This window comes from Xyrauchen texanus, chromosome 35, assembly GCF_025860055.1.
Source record: "Xyrauchen texanus isolate HMW12.3.18 chromosome 35, RBS_HiC_50CHRs, whole genome shotgun sequence".
Classification (NCBI taxonomy): domain Eukaryota; kingdom Metazoa; phylum Chordata; class Actinopteri; order Cypriniformes; family Catostomidae; genus Xyrauchen; species Xyrauchen texanus.
Genome location: NC_068310.1, coordinates 13,981,999 through 14,001,474, shown reverse-complemented (window position 1 = coordinate 14,001,474; position 19,476 = coordinate 13,981,999). Strand labels below are relative to the sequence as shown.

At 38.1% G+C, this 19,476-nt stretch overlaps 1 protein-coding gene across 1 annotated transcript in view; it reads left to right on the top strand.

Moving 5' to 3' along the window:
- The window catches only part of LOC127628963 (CDK5 and ABL1 enzyme substrate 2-like), a 34,769-nt gene that overhangs the window by 8,767 nt on the left and 6,526 nt on the right, over window positions 1-19,476 (top strand). Inside the window, 3 exon segments of the mRNA XM_052105960.1 lie at window positions 9,135-9,212; window positions 14,639-14,747; window positions 14,949-15,102. Coding sequence (XP_051961920.1) covers window positions 9,135-9,212; window positions 14,639-14,747; window positions 14,949-15,102 — 341 coding nt within the window.

The window sequence follows — 19,476 nt, the reverse complement described above, 5'->3', positions numbered from 1 at the left end:
TCATTAGTATAAAAGGCTCATAAATTGTCCACATCTTGTTTAGCTTTAAATCTACTGATGTGCACAGGTTTCTGTGAGGTTTAAGTTTAGTGGTAGGGTTAAGGTTAGGGAATAGAAAATACCATTAGCCTGCTATGAAATCAATGGAAGTCTCACTTATATTGTGAAACTTGAGTGTCGGTCTGTCTTTTCCAACGTTAGTCATGTTTTCCCCAGTGTATGTTTATCAAAACAAACAGAATGACTCTATCTTTCCTCTCAGGACAGGATGTAGTTTAGCAATAATCCTGTACACTTGCTTTTTATACACAGTCACAGAAAAAATAAAATGTGTTCATCTTTTAAACTACAATGTACAGTACTATAAAAGTAGTAAATATAGTGCAAAAAAAGCATTTATTAAAACTAAGTTGCAAAAAAATGACTTGTTTAAAATGATGTTTGTACATTTGACTGCAGTAAGTAACTGTGGCAGGGCAGAGGGCGGGGCCGGGTGTGCGGAATCACAACCCAGGCCCCACCCTGCCACGGTAACGGGTTGTTATGTATGATTATTAAATATGATTTTGAAGAGAAAAATTATTATTTACTGTATGCAGACCAATAATTTCAGCAGTAAAGATATATTTACTATATATATATATATATACAATAATTAATTTCTTAATAAGCTATACATTTATATTGAAATAATGTGTAGTTAGAGGTTTGTGTTTCTTTACATATTAAAGAGCACATCCAATTAGTTCCATGCAACAATGTAAAGATATTCTAAATTATTATGCAAAAAAAAACAACAACAACACTGGTATCGGATCTGTATTGGCCAATACTGACCTAGTGTCTGTTCATTTTTGTCCGATCGTAAAAGTTTGTAGCACTGTTATTAATTTCACATACAAAGAAGATTTTTACACAAAATTCTTAAAAATACTGCAGCAAAAAAAAAAAAAATAGCCTGTTTAATTAGACAGAGGGTGGAAAGTGGTGGTGGGGGGGATAAAATAACCCCTTTAATATTACAAATGTAGAAAACATTTGGCTGACATTTGGCTGAGGGAATAAACCTGACAGGACTTTTCCTACTGTACATAACATAAGCCTTGCTGAAGGAATGATTCTGAACATGTTTTGTTAATACTCGGATGAGTTTTTCGGTGTGGCTGACGGCCACCCTTAAGGAAGTGTCTTTTTTTTAGTGGTTGTTTTCCGTTAGATCTGGCCTTCTTCCAGCTGATGAAAGACAGCTATGTTTATTAAAGTCCCATTTACAAACTTCCCCAAAGAGATACCAGTCCTTATTTTCCATTTAGTTTTCCCAGGCTTTGGGTTCTTTTTTTGCACACACACACACACACACACACACACACACACACACACACACACACACACACACACATACACACATAAGTCTGCTACTAGTCACCTTCACAGGGACACAGACAGGATCAGGGGGGTAAAATAAAACTGATAAGATATTTTCCACTGGCTGATCACCAGATCATGATATAAGCCTAATGTTTAGTACCCTTAACTATGTCATAAACTGTTACACAGTGTCATTTTCATCACTCACTCAGTACCAGGGAAGTCGCTGAACATAAATGACATCCAGGGCTTAACCCATTTGTGCTATATCATGATGCAAAGCTGCCTATAAGTGTAAATAATGCATTTGTACATTGATATACATCTCATTGGTATGGTATTCTGGTATGGTATACAGTGGAATGGTATTCTGGATGTAATCATGAGTTAGAATAGTTAGATTTGGAACAAGTATAATTGCAAATGTATTTCTCTGTATGTGAATATATTTGTTGATATTATTGATATGTATGTAGCCTACTGTATATTATAAGGAGCATGCAAATATCTATTTTATTCAGTGGACAGACAGGCAGATAGCAGCAGAAGCGGAAGGGGCTGGCAAAGGACAGCACAGGGAGGGGGCTGTTGGGTGAAGGAAAGAAAAGTGAGTACAGACTTGTTTCGAATAAACCTTAGAGAAGTGAAATTTGCAGGGATGACTCTTTGTGCCGCCCCACTTAAGACAAGGACTAGTATCTATTATTGGTTCATATTAGGACTAGGCGATATGACGATATAATCGGATATCGACAATATCTGACAAATATCCCGATTCTTATATCAGTGCTCATTGACAGACCATGTTCGACTCTATTGCAATATTGGGAAATTATAAAACGATGGATCTGGGAAGTTACCAAATATATTAAATAGTAGCCCAGGGTTTGAAATTAGCACCTATGAGTTGCAACCTGCCAATTGTGGTTTGCCTATTTTATGCAGAGTGGCAGCTAATTTTTCTTATCTACCCACCACTCTTGTGGGCAACCCTGCAAGACATCTTAGGGAGACACATGACAAGAAATGCTGTTAGACACAAAGACACACACTTGAAGTAACACACTTTATTATATTTTTAAGAACAGAAGACAGAAAAGCTGTTGATGTGCGTGTCTGATTCGCTGTTTGTTCATGTAGACATTCTAAGGAGGTGCTCGGCTTTATCTCCACTGAACAGTTCGAGCTTAAAGCTGCTCTATGTATGATTTTTGGGTTAAAAATGAACAAATTGCCATTATTGGTTGAGTACATAAACAATCTGTTCAAACCATGTCCTTACCTTACCACGATTCACTACAGTAAGCCTATAAAAATTATTTGTATTTTGAGCTGTTGGGTCGGATTAGGTGTGAAATGGCTGGCTTATGACTAGGGATGGATATTTTGGTAATTCTGTCTACTCGAGTACTCGTCGAGTACTCAGGGGGCAATTACATGTTCATAACTGTATATATAATAACATGTCTGACAAACGTCTATGGCTGCTGCATTGCGTCTTGTTGTTCCAGTGTTTCGTCTATTCATTATTATAGGCTGTTATAAAACAGTATGTTACAAAATGTACAAAAGATTGCTTAACCAAAATATAATGCATCATATTTTGTCATTATGTGAAGATTCGCTGCCCAACTCTGAAATAATGTGCACAATGCACGTCTGTATGTTCTTCCTTCAGGCTACTGTAGTAATCTTTGTAAGTGTTTTTTTAGTGACTGTCTAAACCATCTATTTTCAAATAACAGGAGATGCCATAACCATTGCTTTTTAATATTCATGTTAAGTTGAAGTTTAGTTTTGAGGATTCTGCATTGTGTTCCATTTAACTGTGCTCTGTCTTGCTGTTTGAAACACTCGCCTGCTGTGTGTGTGTGTGTGTGTGTGTGTGTGTGTGTGTGTGTGTGTGTGTGTGTGTGTGTGTGTGTGTGTGTGTATTTATCGCTTTGTGGGGACCAAATTTCCCCATAAGGATAGTAAAACCCAAAATTTTGGACCTTGTGGGGACATTTTGTCGGATCCACTTTTGAATGACACTTTATATCAGATATCTAACTTGGAAACTTGAGCGGAAATCTTCATTCATTTTGTCGAGATGCAGGTGTGTGTTACGTCACGCAGGGCAGGGAGGTTTAGTCCATGACAATCATTCACTTTTATGGAATAATATCCATTAACGAGTCAAAGTTCTTACATTAAATTATAATAAAGCGTGTTTAGCAAACGTTAGGACAGGTGTTCAAAACTAGGTTAAATACAGTCGTATTTTTTTTTTTATAATTACGTATCAGTTGTTTGCAATGAGAAGTCTCTGATAATCAATGTACCCCTCAAAGTCACAACGTAATCTCAAAATTAAAAATAAGCTCCCTTTTTGACACGTTTGTGTTTAGTTGTCAGGTAACTGTCACTGGATTTCGAATTAAGTGAAAAGTCACATCGTTTTCATGATGGATCATTGCTGCCAGGTCCGAGTAACCGAGTCCTTGAGTACTCGTGCCCCTCCCTACTTATGATGTTCAACCTTGCTTTATACGTCATGTCTGTAAACACATGAAAGAAGAACGGCTGTCACATGTTCCTGCAAGAGAAACTAACAATGCTATTAATTTCTGTTTAGTCACACTCGCAGTTCAGGACAGCATTGCTGCAGTCTGGATGATGTATCCGTTTGGAAAAGTTGCATACCTGCTATAATGCTTGGTATGGTTGTTGAAGCTTATATTGCCTGTCATGCTTTTATAAATCGAGCATTAACTTTGTTAACCAATCGCGATGTATCCACGTAGTCAGGGGAAATTACTGTGACATGTTTAAGATGTATGACTTCTGAAATTGGCTTCTTGTAATTGTTATATTGCATAATTAAGAATATTATTGTCATGTTTAATAAACTATATTTCATCCCTATCATTACTGAATCCGTGTTTTATGTTTTTAGTTTCCGGTGTAGTTATGTGCATTGTATAGACATACTATTGTAGTATTACGGTTTTACATGCATTGTCAACTGAGGCTGTACAATACATTTCTATGCTGGTGCAGGCTGGTTTAAACTGATTAGTGCTGGATTGGTGCTGTTCATTGAGCAGAACTTGGTTAAAAGTTTGTTCAAGGAACCCGTAAAAATGTATCATGGTGGTTGCCACCAACATGCCGTAGTTATTACAGTTATTTCTTCAACAATAAAAGTGTGGTAACTTGCTCTAAGCCAACACTGTCAGAAAATAAATTAAACACAATGACTGAAAGATGCTGAAAGCCACTGTATTTACACTGTTAGAAGGACATCAAATGGAAGAAATGGCAAGATCTTCTCTGGGGATTCATTTCAAGGGTGAGATTCAGGCCGAATGGAGCAGGAAAGAATTGAATGCCCATCATTAATGAGTCCTCATTTTATGTTTTTAGTTTACGATGTAATTATGTGCATTGCATAGACATACTATTGTTGTCAGTATCTCGACTCTCTGTTTGAGTTTTTGTTGTGTCAGGATCCTGTCACCTGTCTTTGTGTTTGTGCCTGTCTTGTGTATCTTGTGTCAGGATTCACTCACTTTGGTTGGTCTTGTTTATTGTTTTTGTGGTTGGATCCTGACACTATTGTCGGGTGAGTGCACTTTTGGTTTTCTCATTGATATGTGCACTCGTGTCTGTACTGTCTTAAGTGAAACCCCGCCCCCTCATTTGCCTTGTTATTAGTTTATCAGTTTCACCTGCCTCTCCTCGTTACCCTCCTCAGTTCCTTCCCTATTTATTTGCCCTTCAAGTGGACTCTGAAATATCGTAATTACGAGTTCTGAGCACGTGAATGACTCAGTGAAGTTGCAAGTTCAAGTGGGAAACGTCTTGGTTACTGTCGTAACCGCCATTCCCTGATGGAGGGAACGAGACATTGTCGATGGAGTGACACTAGGGGTCGCTCTTGGGAGCCGAAAACACCTCTGATCTTTGAGAAAAGGCCAATGGGAATTGGCGAGTTGAATTTGCATGCCACTCCCCCGGACATACGGGTATAAAAGGAGCTGTCTCGCAACCACTCATTCAGGTTTTGTGCTGAGGAGCCGAGACAGGGTCCCAGCCATTTCAGTTTACCTTTTGAAAATAAATAGAATAAATAAGAAAGCTAACAGAATTATAATAATAAACCGAATTATACATATGATAAAAAAATTTCATGTAAATAGAATATGTTATATAACTAAAGCATGTTAGTTTACATGTTAGCATAGCATGTTAAATTAACTACTAAATAAAAAATAACATCAGCTGTGTGAGCTTTTGGAGTAATATCCTATGATTATTTCAATTAACATATACTGTAGGTGGACGAGAGTGCAGCCAAACTGCTCCTGTCTGTACCTTTAACTCAGTGGTTCTCAACTTTGGTTAAACGCAGTGGTTTTGCTTCAGGACCGAGATTTTACATTGGAAATCAAGTGGTGACCCACCATAGTAAAAATGTAACCTGTGTTTTAATGTATCTTGGGTCCCATTTCTTTTTATGTTGCATAGTTTTGTTCATGGTTTCAAGTACAAGGACATGCATCAAGTGACATTATTTTTGTTGTTAACGTCAATAACAAAATCTACAGGAAGTTTTCTCTCCCCCTTTTAAAATTGAAGAGCATATTTACTTATTATGTGCCCATTATTATCCCGTTTTCTTCCTAATTTCAAACATCATTCAAGGCTCCTTATTACCATGGTTGGGTCAGTGTAGCTAGTCATAAATAATAGTAATAATAATAACAACAAATAATAGTATTTATGAAAAAATAAATACTAGCTGAAACACATCTTGAAACAACAACTTCCACTGTTGATATAAAATAACAGTTACTTTTACTCATGTAAAATCGTGAAACAACTTTGTAAAGGTGATGTAAATGGTGCATAGCACAATGTTGCTCTTTTCCTCCTTAGTGCTGTTTGACATGTCAGGGCTGCCTACTGTTTGAGAGGTTCAAATTGACTTCCTCCGTAACGCTTTATACTAGAAAAGTCTCACTAGAATTTAAATTGGTCACATCAGTTTTGAGGTCTGCGCTCCACAATATCAAGGGAAGCCATGCCAGAGAGAAGAACAGATCATGATCACGAGCTGGTTCCTTTACGCTCGTGCAAAAGTGCAGATGAGTAGCCTTTAGCTGATTGTGAGATTATCATTAAATCTGCCTCGGCAGTCCTAAAGGCTATCACTTGTATGGCCAAAGAAATGTATTCAATGGGAGAACCATGGCATTGGTCTTTCCCTGCTGTCCGCGACCCAGTCCGAATAGACCAGCAACTCACTTTTGGGTCATGACCCACCAGTTGAGAAACACTGATTTATCTCACACACACACACACACACACACACACACACACACACACACACACACACACACACACACACACACACACACACACTTAGCCTTTAGCTCAACTGACTCAAAAGGGGCTCTCTACAGGCCCAGCAGGACCACAGACAGAGCCCACGAGGGAATGAGGTGCGGCCTAGGAGGATTCAACCTTCTAGCACCTCTAAGGAACCTGATGATCAGGCCATGCTTCTCAAGGGACTTACCGTCCATCGCGTCGTGGTGCGCCGCTATAGCGGCCACATACACCTTCAAGGTGGAGGGGGACAGCCGCCCCTCCAGTCTCTCCTGCAGGAAGGAAAGCACCAATCCAATTGCACAAGAACACCAATTTGCGAACAAACGCCACTTCAAGGCATACAGCTGCCTCGTAGAGGGCGCCCTGTCCTGAGTGATCGTGTCAACCACCACTGGTGGTAGGCCAATTAGATCTTCTGCATCCCATCCAGGGGAGATTCCAGAGGTCTGGGCGTGGGTGCCAGATGGAGCCCTGTCCTTGAGAGAGGAGGTCCTCCCTCAGGGGAACTCGCCAGGGAGGGGCTGTTGCGAGGAGCGTGAGTTCCAAGAACCGGCATTCTCACACCTCACTGAGGTGAAACCGCTCTTTTTTTGACAATGTGGGTACTGCAACCCCTTGGCCACGCGACAAAATCAAAATAAAAGGGAACAAAGGATTCTCCTCCCGGCCCTCCACTGGGGGATGGAGTGGTTTGTGTACCAGCTCCGGGGTTCCAGCGGGCCTCTTCCTCCCTAGGTTGTCCTTCTCAAGGGCACTTGGAGGTCTTCCTGGTGATCTTTGCACCAGACCGTGAAAGCCGTGAAAGCTTCCCGAGGGCAAGCGTGACCGTCAGTTACATGTCGGCCTCAGACTGGGCAACCACACCCGAAGGTGGGAACCCAGTCAAGTCCTCTGCATCCGACTGCACCAACCCACTCTCCGATGCTGCGATCAAGAGATCATCCTGCTCTTGAGCCCCAAATGAGACATTAAACTCGCCCTGATGCGAGCTGCCGGTCTCATCCCAGAACTCAACCAGGGCAAACAAACATACTGGGAAATGGGAGGTCTGTGGGGTATTACTTCGAGGAACTACTCACATTGGGGTCTCCATATCGCCCCTAGCGCTAACCGTCCCAGCCTCGTTCCCGTATTTCCGGTGGAGTACCCGTATGTCCGGGGTAGTGGCATGCAAATTCCAATTGCCAATTCCCACTGGCCTTTTCTCAAAGATCAGAGGGTTTTGGGGCTCCCATGAACGACCCCTAGTGTCACTACTTCGACACAACGTCTAGTGAGTGACAGATAGGGAATTCAGAATTCTAGATGGTACCCGAGTTTCCGAGATGGAAGGAGTTCTAAACTTTCAACATGGCAGAGGAGATTACAGTTTCTGTTGTGAATGACAGGTTTTGTTCATTTTTCTAAATACAGGTAATTTTTAGCAGCACTTGCCGTTTTGGTCATATTCTTTTATGTATATCAGCAACCATTCTATGCATGTTGTACATTTTTACACTGTGAAAATAGTTTGTATTTTCGGAGTTTGTAATTCCGATAGGACATGAAGGCAGCATTAATCACCCTTGCTGTGTCTAAAATCGCTCACTTGTTCACTCATTCACTCACTCAATAGTTCCTATATAATGGATGTCTTTGAGTGCCCTATATCAGGCAAGGAGTGAACAAAATGAGTGAGTGAATTCTGACTCTGACGTAAACAATCTCTGATTTCTTTTTTCGGCCGATACTGTTTTTAAAGTGCCCTTTAGTTACAACATATACTATTAAATTTTTTCAATCAAAAGTTGTATTAATTAACATAAGTTAATGCACTATGAACTTACATGAACTAACAATGAACAATTGTAATTTTATTAACTAACTTTATAATTAATAAAGGCTGTAAAAAATATATTATTGATTGTTTCACATCATCTAATGAATGGAACCTTATTATAAAGTAGGCAACATTACATTAAAATCACATTAATTGTGAATTGCTAATATTTTTTTGTTTTGAAACAGTTATGAATAGTTATGTTGTCAATATCAAAAGGTCATTGTGACATACTGGTAAGCATTAAAAACCAGGAGAGCATCACACAACCTCACTTCCTGTGTATGTGTGTGTATATGCATGAAAATGACAATTCTGTAAGACCAAAAGTGCAAGTGTTCTTTCTTTATGTGTGTGTAATGTACTGTATGTGTGTGTGACGGTTGATCAGACAGAAGTGTATTATAAATGCTGTCATTTGATCAGTCTGGTGTCACAGGTGTTGTGTTTGTTCCCATTGGTGATCTGAAAGATTAGAAGTGTGTCATTAATGTTATGAATATAAAGGTGTTCATTGAAAACTGTGCTTGTGTGTGTAATGCTAACCAGTTTGTGTTCATCACTGCAGGATTGTGTTAATCTGCGCCAAAAGGTCTTTGTGTGCCGCCTTCACTGTGCTGCCATATGGAGAGAGCTTCCACATCAGGTATTCAAACATACACAAAATATAGGATATAATTTAATTAAATAACATACAGTCACATGCGCTGCGCGCTACAGAATGAATGAGAGGCTCTGCTCCACTCTGCTCCTTCACACACACAGGCATGCATGCGCGCACACACACACACGCAACACGCTACTACTGCTTGATTTTCATGCTGCGTGTCCAATAGTATCCATCTGCAGAGCAGTGTGTTTAGTGTAAAATTGGCTGTTAACTCTCAAATTACCTTTTTTCACCTGAGATTTTAGCTTGCGAGTTGCGGAAAGTTTGATATAACAAACCCTTCAGAAACAGGAAGAACTTCAAAGGTCTTTCAAAATAAAAGTCCTGCTGAAATGAGAGCTTTATTTACCTAGATGCTGGAAATTGAAGATATTATGACAGAAAAATATTACTACTGTATTAAAGTGTAATATTCATAGTAGCAATAATACTCATAATAGCAATAATACAATATTTAATGGTTATATTATTAGTATTATTATTTGTATGCAATATCACAAAAGCTGAATACCAGTACTGAATATTGTGATTCAGCCATGGCAGCCTCAGGTAATCAGATTGTTTTCATTTAATGTTGTCATTTATACTGTAAAGCTCTGTTTTGTATCTTTTTCGTTTTTTTACCAAAAATTATTTATAAATTATTATATTTTAATTTTATCAAAGCTGTAGAGTATGTATTTCATTAAACACTATTTCATCATAACATTTAATTAAAACATTAAACATGAAATCCAGAAAAATTCAAACAGAAAGGCATAATTTTTATCTGTAAGACTTCATGCAGTTATTTTTGTCAAGTTATTTTCTGCGTAATTAGTATTGAGTATTGAGTTAGTATCGATACTGAGGCACCAGGGCTTGTATCGTACCGAAGCCTTCATTTTGGTATCGGAGCAACCCTACAACGAACCCTTAAAAATGCATCATGGTGGTTGCCACCAACATGCCGTAGTTATTATAGTTATTGCTTCAACAATAAAAGTGTGGTAACTTGCTCTAAGCCAACACTGTCAGAAAATAAATTAAACACAATGACTGAAAGATTCTGAAAGCTACTGTATTTATACTGTTAGAAGGACATCATATGGAAGAAATGGCAAGATCTTCTCTGGGGATTCAAATGGAGCAGGAAGAAATTTTTCCCACATCTCTGAGCTGGGCCTGGCATGACACAGCCACAAACCTCTTGCCTTTCCCACCCTCTCCTTTACACATTTTTCACAAAATGCTCAAACAAGGAAACAGACCTTGGGAAACTATTTCTTTTGCTTTCACTCGCTCTCAATTTTATGGCTATTCTATGTTTTCTGATATATAAATAGATGGAGAGGATATTACACAGCCATATTACGCAAGCAGTCTAAGACTATAGATAAGAGATGCTAGAGAGTGTGTGTGTGTGTGTGTGTGTGTGTGTGTGTGTGTGTGTGTGTGTGTGTGTGTGTGTGTGTGTGTGTGTGTGTGTGTGTGTGTGTGAGTGATTCAGGTCCATTTCTAAACTCATCTGTCAGTGCTCGAATTGCAGCACGCTCAGTTACCCACAGCTCACATCTGTTTGAAAAGAAAAAGCAAATTATTTGGATATCTGATGCATTTGAGGCTGTCTGTATTGGGTGAGTCAGGTGTGTGAGAGCATTTAGCTGTAGTTTGTGACGAAATTGTCTCCAGCAATAAGCTAAATCTGAAAAACAAAAAAACTGTTTGGAGACATTTGGGGACGATACTGCAAATAAAGCAAATACTGTATTGTTTTTTCTTCATAAAATAGAAAAAGTTTTAATTATGATTCACTTTATATAAAACAAATGAAATCCATGGTATGTCCCCATGTAGTTAGCTAAGTAAATGTGTGTGTGCTAATGACAGATTGTTGAATTGGCTCTATGTTTGCAGTGAACATTGCTTAGATTGTATTTGTGTCATCAGTAGAGATCTGTCTGGTGCTCTTTCAGCCAGAATATTTGGTGAGCCCAGGTGCCTTTCTGTCTTGTTCTCGCTCTCCTTTTGCTGAAATGATCATGTGATGATTTAATATGCGACAAACTGCAATTCCTACAGTAATGGAAAACCTGAAAATACCAGGGAATTTTACAATTGTGTTTTTAGGCTTGTAAAAAGTCCCGAAAATTATCTAAATCTTAAAAGTAGGGCTGTGAATCAATTCATTTTTTAAGAAATTAATTAATCACAATGAAATTATGGTACATGATACATTACAACAAACATTAAAAAATCATCTGTAACATCTGCTCCCTCCAACCAACAGAGGGAGCCCTCACCTGAATACTGACATCACTCAATTTGTTCTACAGTCACTTCCTGTTTGATATATATGAAGAGCCATGCTTTCCACTAACACTTTGCGAAGTAATGCCAGTTTTTCCTGCTTTACTGAGCGTTCTCTCCATTGCTATTGTTTTTGCCTCTTGTTATGACCTTTTGCCTGCCTTTTGGATATCACATTTTTGGATTACTGTTTTTGTCTTGGTGGCTTACTTGGACTGCCTATTTTTGTTCACTGAACCCAGCCTGCATCTTTGACCATTGCTTTGCCTGTCGTTTTGGATTTTCTGCTTCAATAAAACTTCTGCATATGGATTCTCAACAAACGCCCAGTCTGAGTTCATTACATCATCATAAAATATATTTATTTCTTTGTCTCAAAGACATTACAAGAAATTGTTTAGTCATCATTTCAGTTATTTAAATATGTAAAATTAATTGAGTTCAAATTCATATCAAACTTAATTGGCAAGAGAAACTTAAGTGTACATTGTCAATGCATTATTAGATGCTATACATACAGATATAAAACAAATTGAATGCTGAAGAATAATTTTCTGAAGTAAACTCAAAACTATTATTTTTCTCTGGCTACCGTTTAGTCTCTACAAGAATACCTGGCTGCAGCTTGCCGAACGTCCAGGCCCTTCTCGTTTTCTATCTTGCACAAGCTGGGTCTTTCTTTGGCGGTTTCGCTTTTGACAGTAATTCAGATAAAAGTGAGTGAGGGTGTTCGGCCGATGTGAAGAGACCATCAAACCACCATCAGTTACCAGCATATTTTAATATGATTATTCAAGGGTTTTATCTAATATTAATGTTTGTATTGTACTACACTTCAATTTAAGATGTGAAATTTGTGGTATGGCTGATACGAGTTCACTGGAAGACTTTATTATTTGTATATTATATTGTACAGCCTCAGTTGATAATGCAAGTGAAACGTAATACTGAAATAGTTTGTTTATGCAATGCACACAATAACACCGTAAACTAAAAACATAAAACAAGGATTCAGTAATATGGGGATAAAATACACTTTATTAAACATGAAAATAATATGCTTAAATATGCAATAACAATTACAAGAAGTCAATTTCAGAAGTCATACATATTAGTAAACATGTCACAGTAACTTCAGAGGACAATGTAGATACATCGCGATCGGTTAACACACGAGTAATGCTCGATTCATAAAAGCATGACAAGCAATATAAGCTTCAACAACCCTACCAGAAAATTTATAGCGGGTAAACAAATTCGGCAAATAGATAACAGATAAACATCCATCCAGACTGCATCGATGCTGTCCTGAACTGTGTGACTGACTGAACTGTAGCCGGAGCAGTTTCTCCTGCTGGAACACGTGACAGACGGTACTTTTTTCTGTGTTCACGGACATAAAGTATGAATAATTCAGCGATTTCATTGCAAAAATAAAAACATTTATAGGCTTACTGTAATGAATCGGGGTAAGGTAAGGACATTGTTTTGAACACTGATTCGTATAGTAGTAATACGAGCGATCATGGAGTGCTGTTCTATGTAAACAATGACTGACAGATTCACTTCACGTCACTAACTGGCTCATATTACACACAAAAATTTTCTTTTGCCACCACCTGCTGTCTAACATAAGTAATGTAAAAAAATATATATGGAAAAAGAGACACATACAGTAGCTCTTAACACATATGCAATTCTCTTACACTTTAGTTTGGAACAGCATGAACACAAGCGGAGTGATACACACACAGTGAAGCGTCCGAGTGCTGATGGTGTCAGATCATCAATCTTCCAATCAGATTCGAGGACCGGAACTATATATATAGTTCCGGTCCTTTTTTCTCTTTATTGTGTGATTGCAATTTTATAAAAAAAACAAAATAGTAAGTGATTTCTTTTGACCAAAATTGAGTAATGTTAGGCCACTCTTTTGAGTCCTCTTAAAAGATCCAAAGTCAGACCTTTTTCACTTCAGCCACAAACAAATGAGTAAATAAAATAGTGAAACAAAGAGAAACAGGGCGTTGCTATGTGGTCCAGTTTAACAAAGATCCGTTGAGCTTTTATTTTGGCATTTTAACATTAGCTAACAAAATTAGTTAACATGAACTAACAATGAACAATATTTTACAGCATTTATTAATCATAGTTAATGTTAATTTCAACACTTGTTGTTTTTGTTAACATTAGTTAATGCACTGTGAACTAACAATGATAATATATATTTATTAACTAACATAGATTAGTTAATAATTAGTTAATAACATAGCTTAGATTAATAAATGCTGTAAAAATATATTGTTAATTGTTTGTTCATGATACCTAATGCATTATCTAATGTTACGAATGGAACCTTATTGTAAAGTGTTACCAAGAATTCACAACAGCTCTATAACGTGCTCCTCATTTTAATGTCTTCTCCTTCTCTGTCCACAAATACTTGGTGTTATGTGGTGTATTATTTGTATTTGAAGATTAACTTGTACCAGCCAAGCATGTTTGGAATTACATAGAAGTTACATTTAAGTAAATCTGGAGAGCTTTAAATGTGATGCTCTACTACGACATAAGCAAATGGATCCAAACTTAAGTGAGCCCTAGTGATGTCCAATTTGTGATATGAATTGTTCAAACTGTTCACACGTCGGTCTAAATATTTTATGAGTGAATCCATCCGAATTTAATTAATTTTTCAAAATGCGTATCCAGTGCTGTGGAAAGGTTATGGAAAAGACCACTTTTTTTTCTGAAGGTAGGTTAGGCCTATAATAAAAGTTAAGCTTTCTTGCACTACAAATTGGTATAATGTGTAATGTTAAAACATGACTTTTCCACCCACTAACTTACCCTTTGAAATTAAAGGGCTGCTTTTACTACTGTACCTTTAAGAATTGCATGTGTACAGTACATAAACTGTTAATCTTTTAATTACTGATTGAATCAAAATGGGCCACTTTTGCTACTGTACCTTTAAGACTTGCATAGGTAAATGAGATCTGTTATGATAGGCTAGTCTGGAAATTATTAAATGTTTCCTCTTAATTACTGATTCCATCAATTAAATCAAAATGTTCAGGTTGAAGTATCCATCCATCTCTCTTTTCTCTCAGTGACCCTTGTTTGGATGCTCAGCGGCGGAGGCACTCCTCTGGTGCAATATCTGCCACTCTAGAGATGCTTCCTGGGCTGGAGGGGGTGGAGCTGGGCATCTACGGCAGGGTAAGAGCTTGTCATTCCCTCCCTGCTCATGTCAGTCAGTCTGTCAGGGAATGTCACCGGATATTGTGTTCAGAGTAACAATGACCTGCTCCGTGATGACAGGTTTACATATTTGTATTTGATGCACCGCAGGACGTTAAAGGCATTGTCAGGATGTGTCAGTCTGACAGATGAGTTGTTGTGATCTTATTTATTGTGTAGACGGTGTCATACGCTCAGTTCCTGTATCCCACTAATGCTCTGGACTGGCACAAGCCCTCAGTGGACCTCACTCTACCAATGCCCTTTTCCAGAAACAGCATCCCTCGCAGTTGTCCACCCTCTCGCCTCAACAGCGCTGTGGGACTGGATCTGGGTAGGTCTCACAAACACACACACACACACATACACACACACACCTGTACAGTAGGACTGCACGATTTGGACAAAAAGTCATATTACCATTATTTTGAAGATTATTGTGATTGCGGTTTGAACTGTGAAATGATAAACAAAAAATAGTAAATTATTGCTTTTGACCAAAATTTGGTAATGTTTTGTCCATGTTCTTTTGCTAATAAAAAGACTTGGGCCACTCTTTGATGGTTCACACTTGAGTCCTCTTAAAAAGAAACAAACTCAGACCTTTTTCATATAAATAAATAAATAAAACAGTGAAACGAAGAGAAAATAAATCACAAAAGACCGCTTCACGTCGGGATCTTGATCACACTGTCAGGGTTTATTTAGCAATACCAACTGGCTGACTGTACATGATCCCTTACTTATTATTTATTCAATTAAATAATATCACCTGACAGTTATAGGGTGACATTAAACAAATGTATTAAAATTGTGAACTAACACAACTAGAAAACCTTATTTAAAATAAAAGTATTGAAATATAATTATAAACAACAGCAATTAACAAAATATTTTTCATCAAAAAAAGAAGATAATGACTTTTGACTCCAATTAAGGCTTTTAAGAACTCAAGTGAATTTGTGAATCATTAATGTGAACTGCTCCATTTACATGAACCATCCGAATGAACTGACACCAAGTCTCCCTGAAGTGCCTTGAAAAACTTAGTTTTCTTTAGTCTGATGTATTTCCTACTGAAACATGAAATTGGGGTGGGACGTGTCGAACAGCATGTGCCTATTTTAAAAACAACCAATCACAGCCCCTAGCAATGCAACACACACACACCTGAAAAAGATCCAGTGTTCATCTGGGGAAGCGAAGTCTGACTGCTTTTTTACACTGTGTAAAGCAGTTCAATGGAAAGGAGGAGGCAAGAACCGACTTCCATCCATCCATCCATCGTCAACCGCTTATCCTGTGTACAGGGTCGCGGGGGGCTGGAGCCTATCCCAGCTAACATTGTGCGAAAGGCGGGGGACACCCTGGACAGGTCGCCAGTCCATCGCAGGGCAAGAACCGACTTGATAATATAAATAATATTTTTAATAAAGACCTAAAACAAAAAGACACAAACACACATAGGACGGACAGCTGCCCATAAATGCTCTCTCTCTGTCACACCACCATCCGCAATCGGCCTTTATCCCTCTCGGAGGCTTGATTAGCCTGATAAGGGGCCGAGTGTGTAAAATCACGACCCGGCCCCGCCCTCCACCCTGTCACACATGGACTTAACTTGAGGACCAAAAGATGATCTAACTGATCTGGTTCTACATAACCATCCCATAAACAAACACAGCTTATGATGAGGCTCGAGCCATTGTGCAAGTCAATCATTTCGCCTATGCCTAGAAACGGCAGTAGCGCCAATACAGCTGACAATGAGACACAAGTGATATATCACAAAATCTGTGTTTTAAATCACATAACACTGAACATAAAGAATAAACAACACTTAATCGTGCTGTATATCCCAAGAAACCTCCCAAAAATACCTATATTTACATTTACATTTATTCATTTGGCAGACGCTTTTATCCAAAGCGACTTACAAAAGAGGAAAACATAGCATCACTAGCATCAGAATAGTATACAAGTGCAATGTTTTCTTTTTTTTGTTGTTGTTTTTTTGTGACTTGTTAAGTGCTCTTGGAAAAGATGTGTTTTAAGTCATTTTTTGAAGACAGAGAGTGAGTCAAAACATAGTAAACATAATAAACTCCAGCCAGTTTCCTCGTATCCAACTCCCATTTTGGCGTGTCCCATTGAGCAGAGATCAACCTTATGCCCTATTCCCTTTAAGAACAGTTAACCTCCACTGTGAGAGCTTCACAGGGCTCAAAGGTGATAACTGTCATTTACAATAAACTTTTTAAGTGAATCTTATTGAAAAATGTGTTTGGAAAGACACTACAGCATGGATTATGCTCCCTCCAGTGCCCTGCAAAGTCATTATCAGCACCAGTTAGAGCACAGCCAGACATGCAGATTAGATGTAGGAGGGAGGGGATATTCTCATTCTAGAAAGCATTTGATTGGACAAAATGAATGCAGTAAGTTGTGAGTCATACATTCTTTTGGGCATTTTTAACCGGAAGAGAGAGACTGCGGATTATAGGAAATGCTTATATCTTTTGAAAATTAATTTTTTCAATGTTTAGAAGTACACTAGCATATAGATGGGCTTAAAACTAATAGATATTAACTAAAAGCAGCTAAATTTAAATGCTGATTTCACGGGATCTTTAAATGTATGAAGTGCTGCCCCCTTTTGGTTACTGTCGCTCGCTCTGACAACCTTTGCAGAAATTTCCATAGGAATGAATGTGAGATTGCTGTGAACAGCACGTTTTTGGCTAAATATTCTCATAAACTAATTTAATCATATACTTACATGGGCTGAAATGAAGTGTGAAATGTTTTTGTAAAAGAAATTGTTGCATTTACCAGTAATTTGATTAAAAATGGTTCAGATTGTGAATCAGACGATCATCAGGCAAACGATCATCACAGTCTTTTGAAAAGAGAATAAAATCAATAGCATGCTGCTCCCGAACAATTCCGCTTAAAACTTCTCAATCACATTACTCCTGTAGAGTCTTTAAAACACTTTAAAGACAGGGCTTAGCGAAGGGTCAATTGGAGTTCCCAATGCTTAATATAAGTGAATAATTTATTTTAACCCATTTATTTACATGAACTGTTCAGATTCACATAAATGATTTGGATTACCCAGCGAGACATATACAGTGCATCCGGAAAGTATTCACAGCGCTTCACTTTTTCCACATGTTACAGCCTTATTCCAAAATGGATTAAATTAATTATTTTCCTCAAAATTCTACAAGCAATTCCTCATAATGACAACGTGAAAGAAGTTTGTTTGAAATCTTTGCAAATTTATAAAAAAAACAAAATAAATAAAAAAAAATCACATCTACATAAGTATTCACAGCCTTTGCCATGACACTCAAAATTGAGCTCAGGGGCATTCTGTTTCCACTGATCATCCTTGAGATGTTTTTACAACTTGATTGGGAGTCCACCTGTGGTAAATTCAGTTGATTGTACATGATTTGGAAAGGCACACACCTGTCTATATAAGGTCCCACAGTTAACAGTGCATGTCAGAGCACAAACCAAGCCATGAAGTCCAAGGAATTGTCTGTAGACCTCTGAGACAGGATTGTATTGAGGCACAGATCTGAGGAAGGGTACAGAAAAATATCTGCAGAATTGAAGGTCCCAATGAGCACAGTGGCCTCCATCATCCGTAAATGGAAGAAGTTTGGAACCACCAGGACTCTTCCTAGAGCAGTCAAGATAACAAAGGAGTGGCTACGGGACAACTCTGTGAATGTCCTTGAGTGGCCCGCCAGAACCCAGACTTGAACCCGATTGAACATCTCTGGAGAGATCTGAAAATGGCTGTGCACTGATGCTTCCCATTCAACCTGTTGGAGCTTGAGAGGTCCTGCAAATAAGAATGGGAGAAACTGCCCAAAAATAGGTGTCCCAAGCTTGTAGCATCATACACAAAAAGACTTGAGACTGTAATTGGTGCCAAAGGTGCTTCAACAAAATATTGAGCAAAGGCTGTGAATACTTAAGTACATGTGATTTGTTTCGTTTTTTTATTTTTAATACATTTGTAAAGATTTCAAACAAACTTCTTTCACGTTGTCATTATGAGGTATTGTTTGTAGTATTTTGAGGAAATTAACGAATTTAATCAATTTTGGAATAAGGCTGTAACAACAAAATGTGGAAAAACTGAAGCACTGTAAATAATTTCCGGATGCACTGTAAGAGAGGGAACAGTTTAGATGAGTCTGTTTGATTACTCCCTTGGCTCTGTTCCTGTGTTTGCAATACAATGTGACAAATGTAGCTTTTTGTGATGCTACGGCTTTACTTGTTGGGGAATTTAGTCTGTTACTGGAAAAACTACACTATTGTGAAAATAGCTGAGCTACTGTTACACTACTTAATAATGTAGTTAAGTTAGTAGCGTCACAACTTTTAGTTAGATACTCCTCAACACTGAGAAGCAGATAGATCAGGCCTTACTGTTTCCCATTCAAACAGTAATGGCAAAACCCCCAACGTTTTGCCAGGTTTCAGATGTACAAAACGGTTATCCTTCTACATTAGAACATTTCCATGTCTGATTTTACTTGAAGCATGTGTCGTAGTGCTTAACATTTTTTAACTGAAAAACTTGATCATGACACAGTGAAAAACACATATATTTATCTCTAAATAGTAACATTAAGTCAGCATGTATGGAACGCACACACAAAATGACACTCACACATGCACA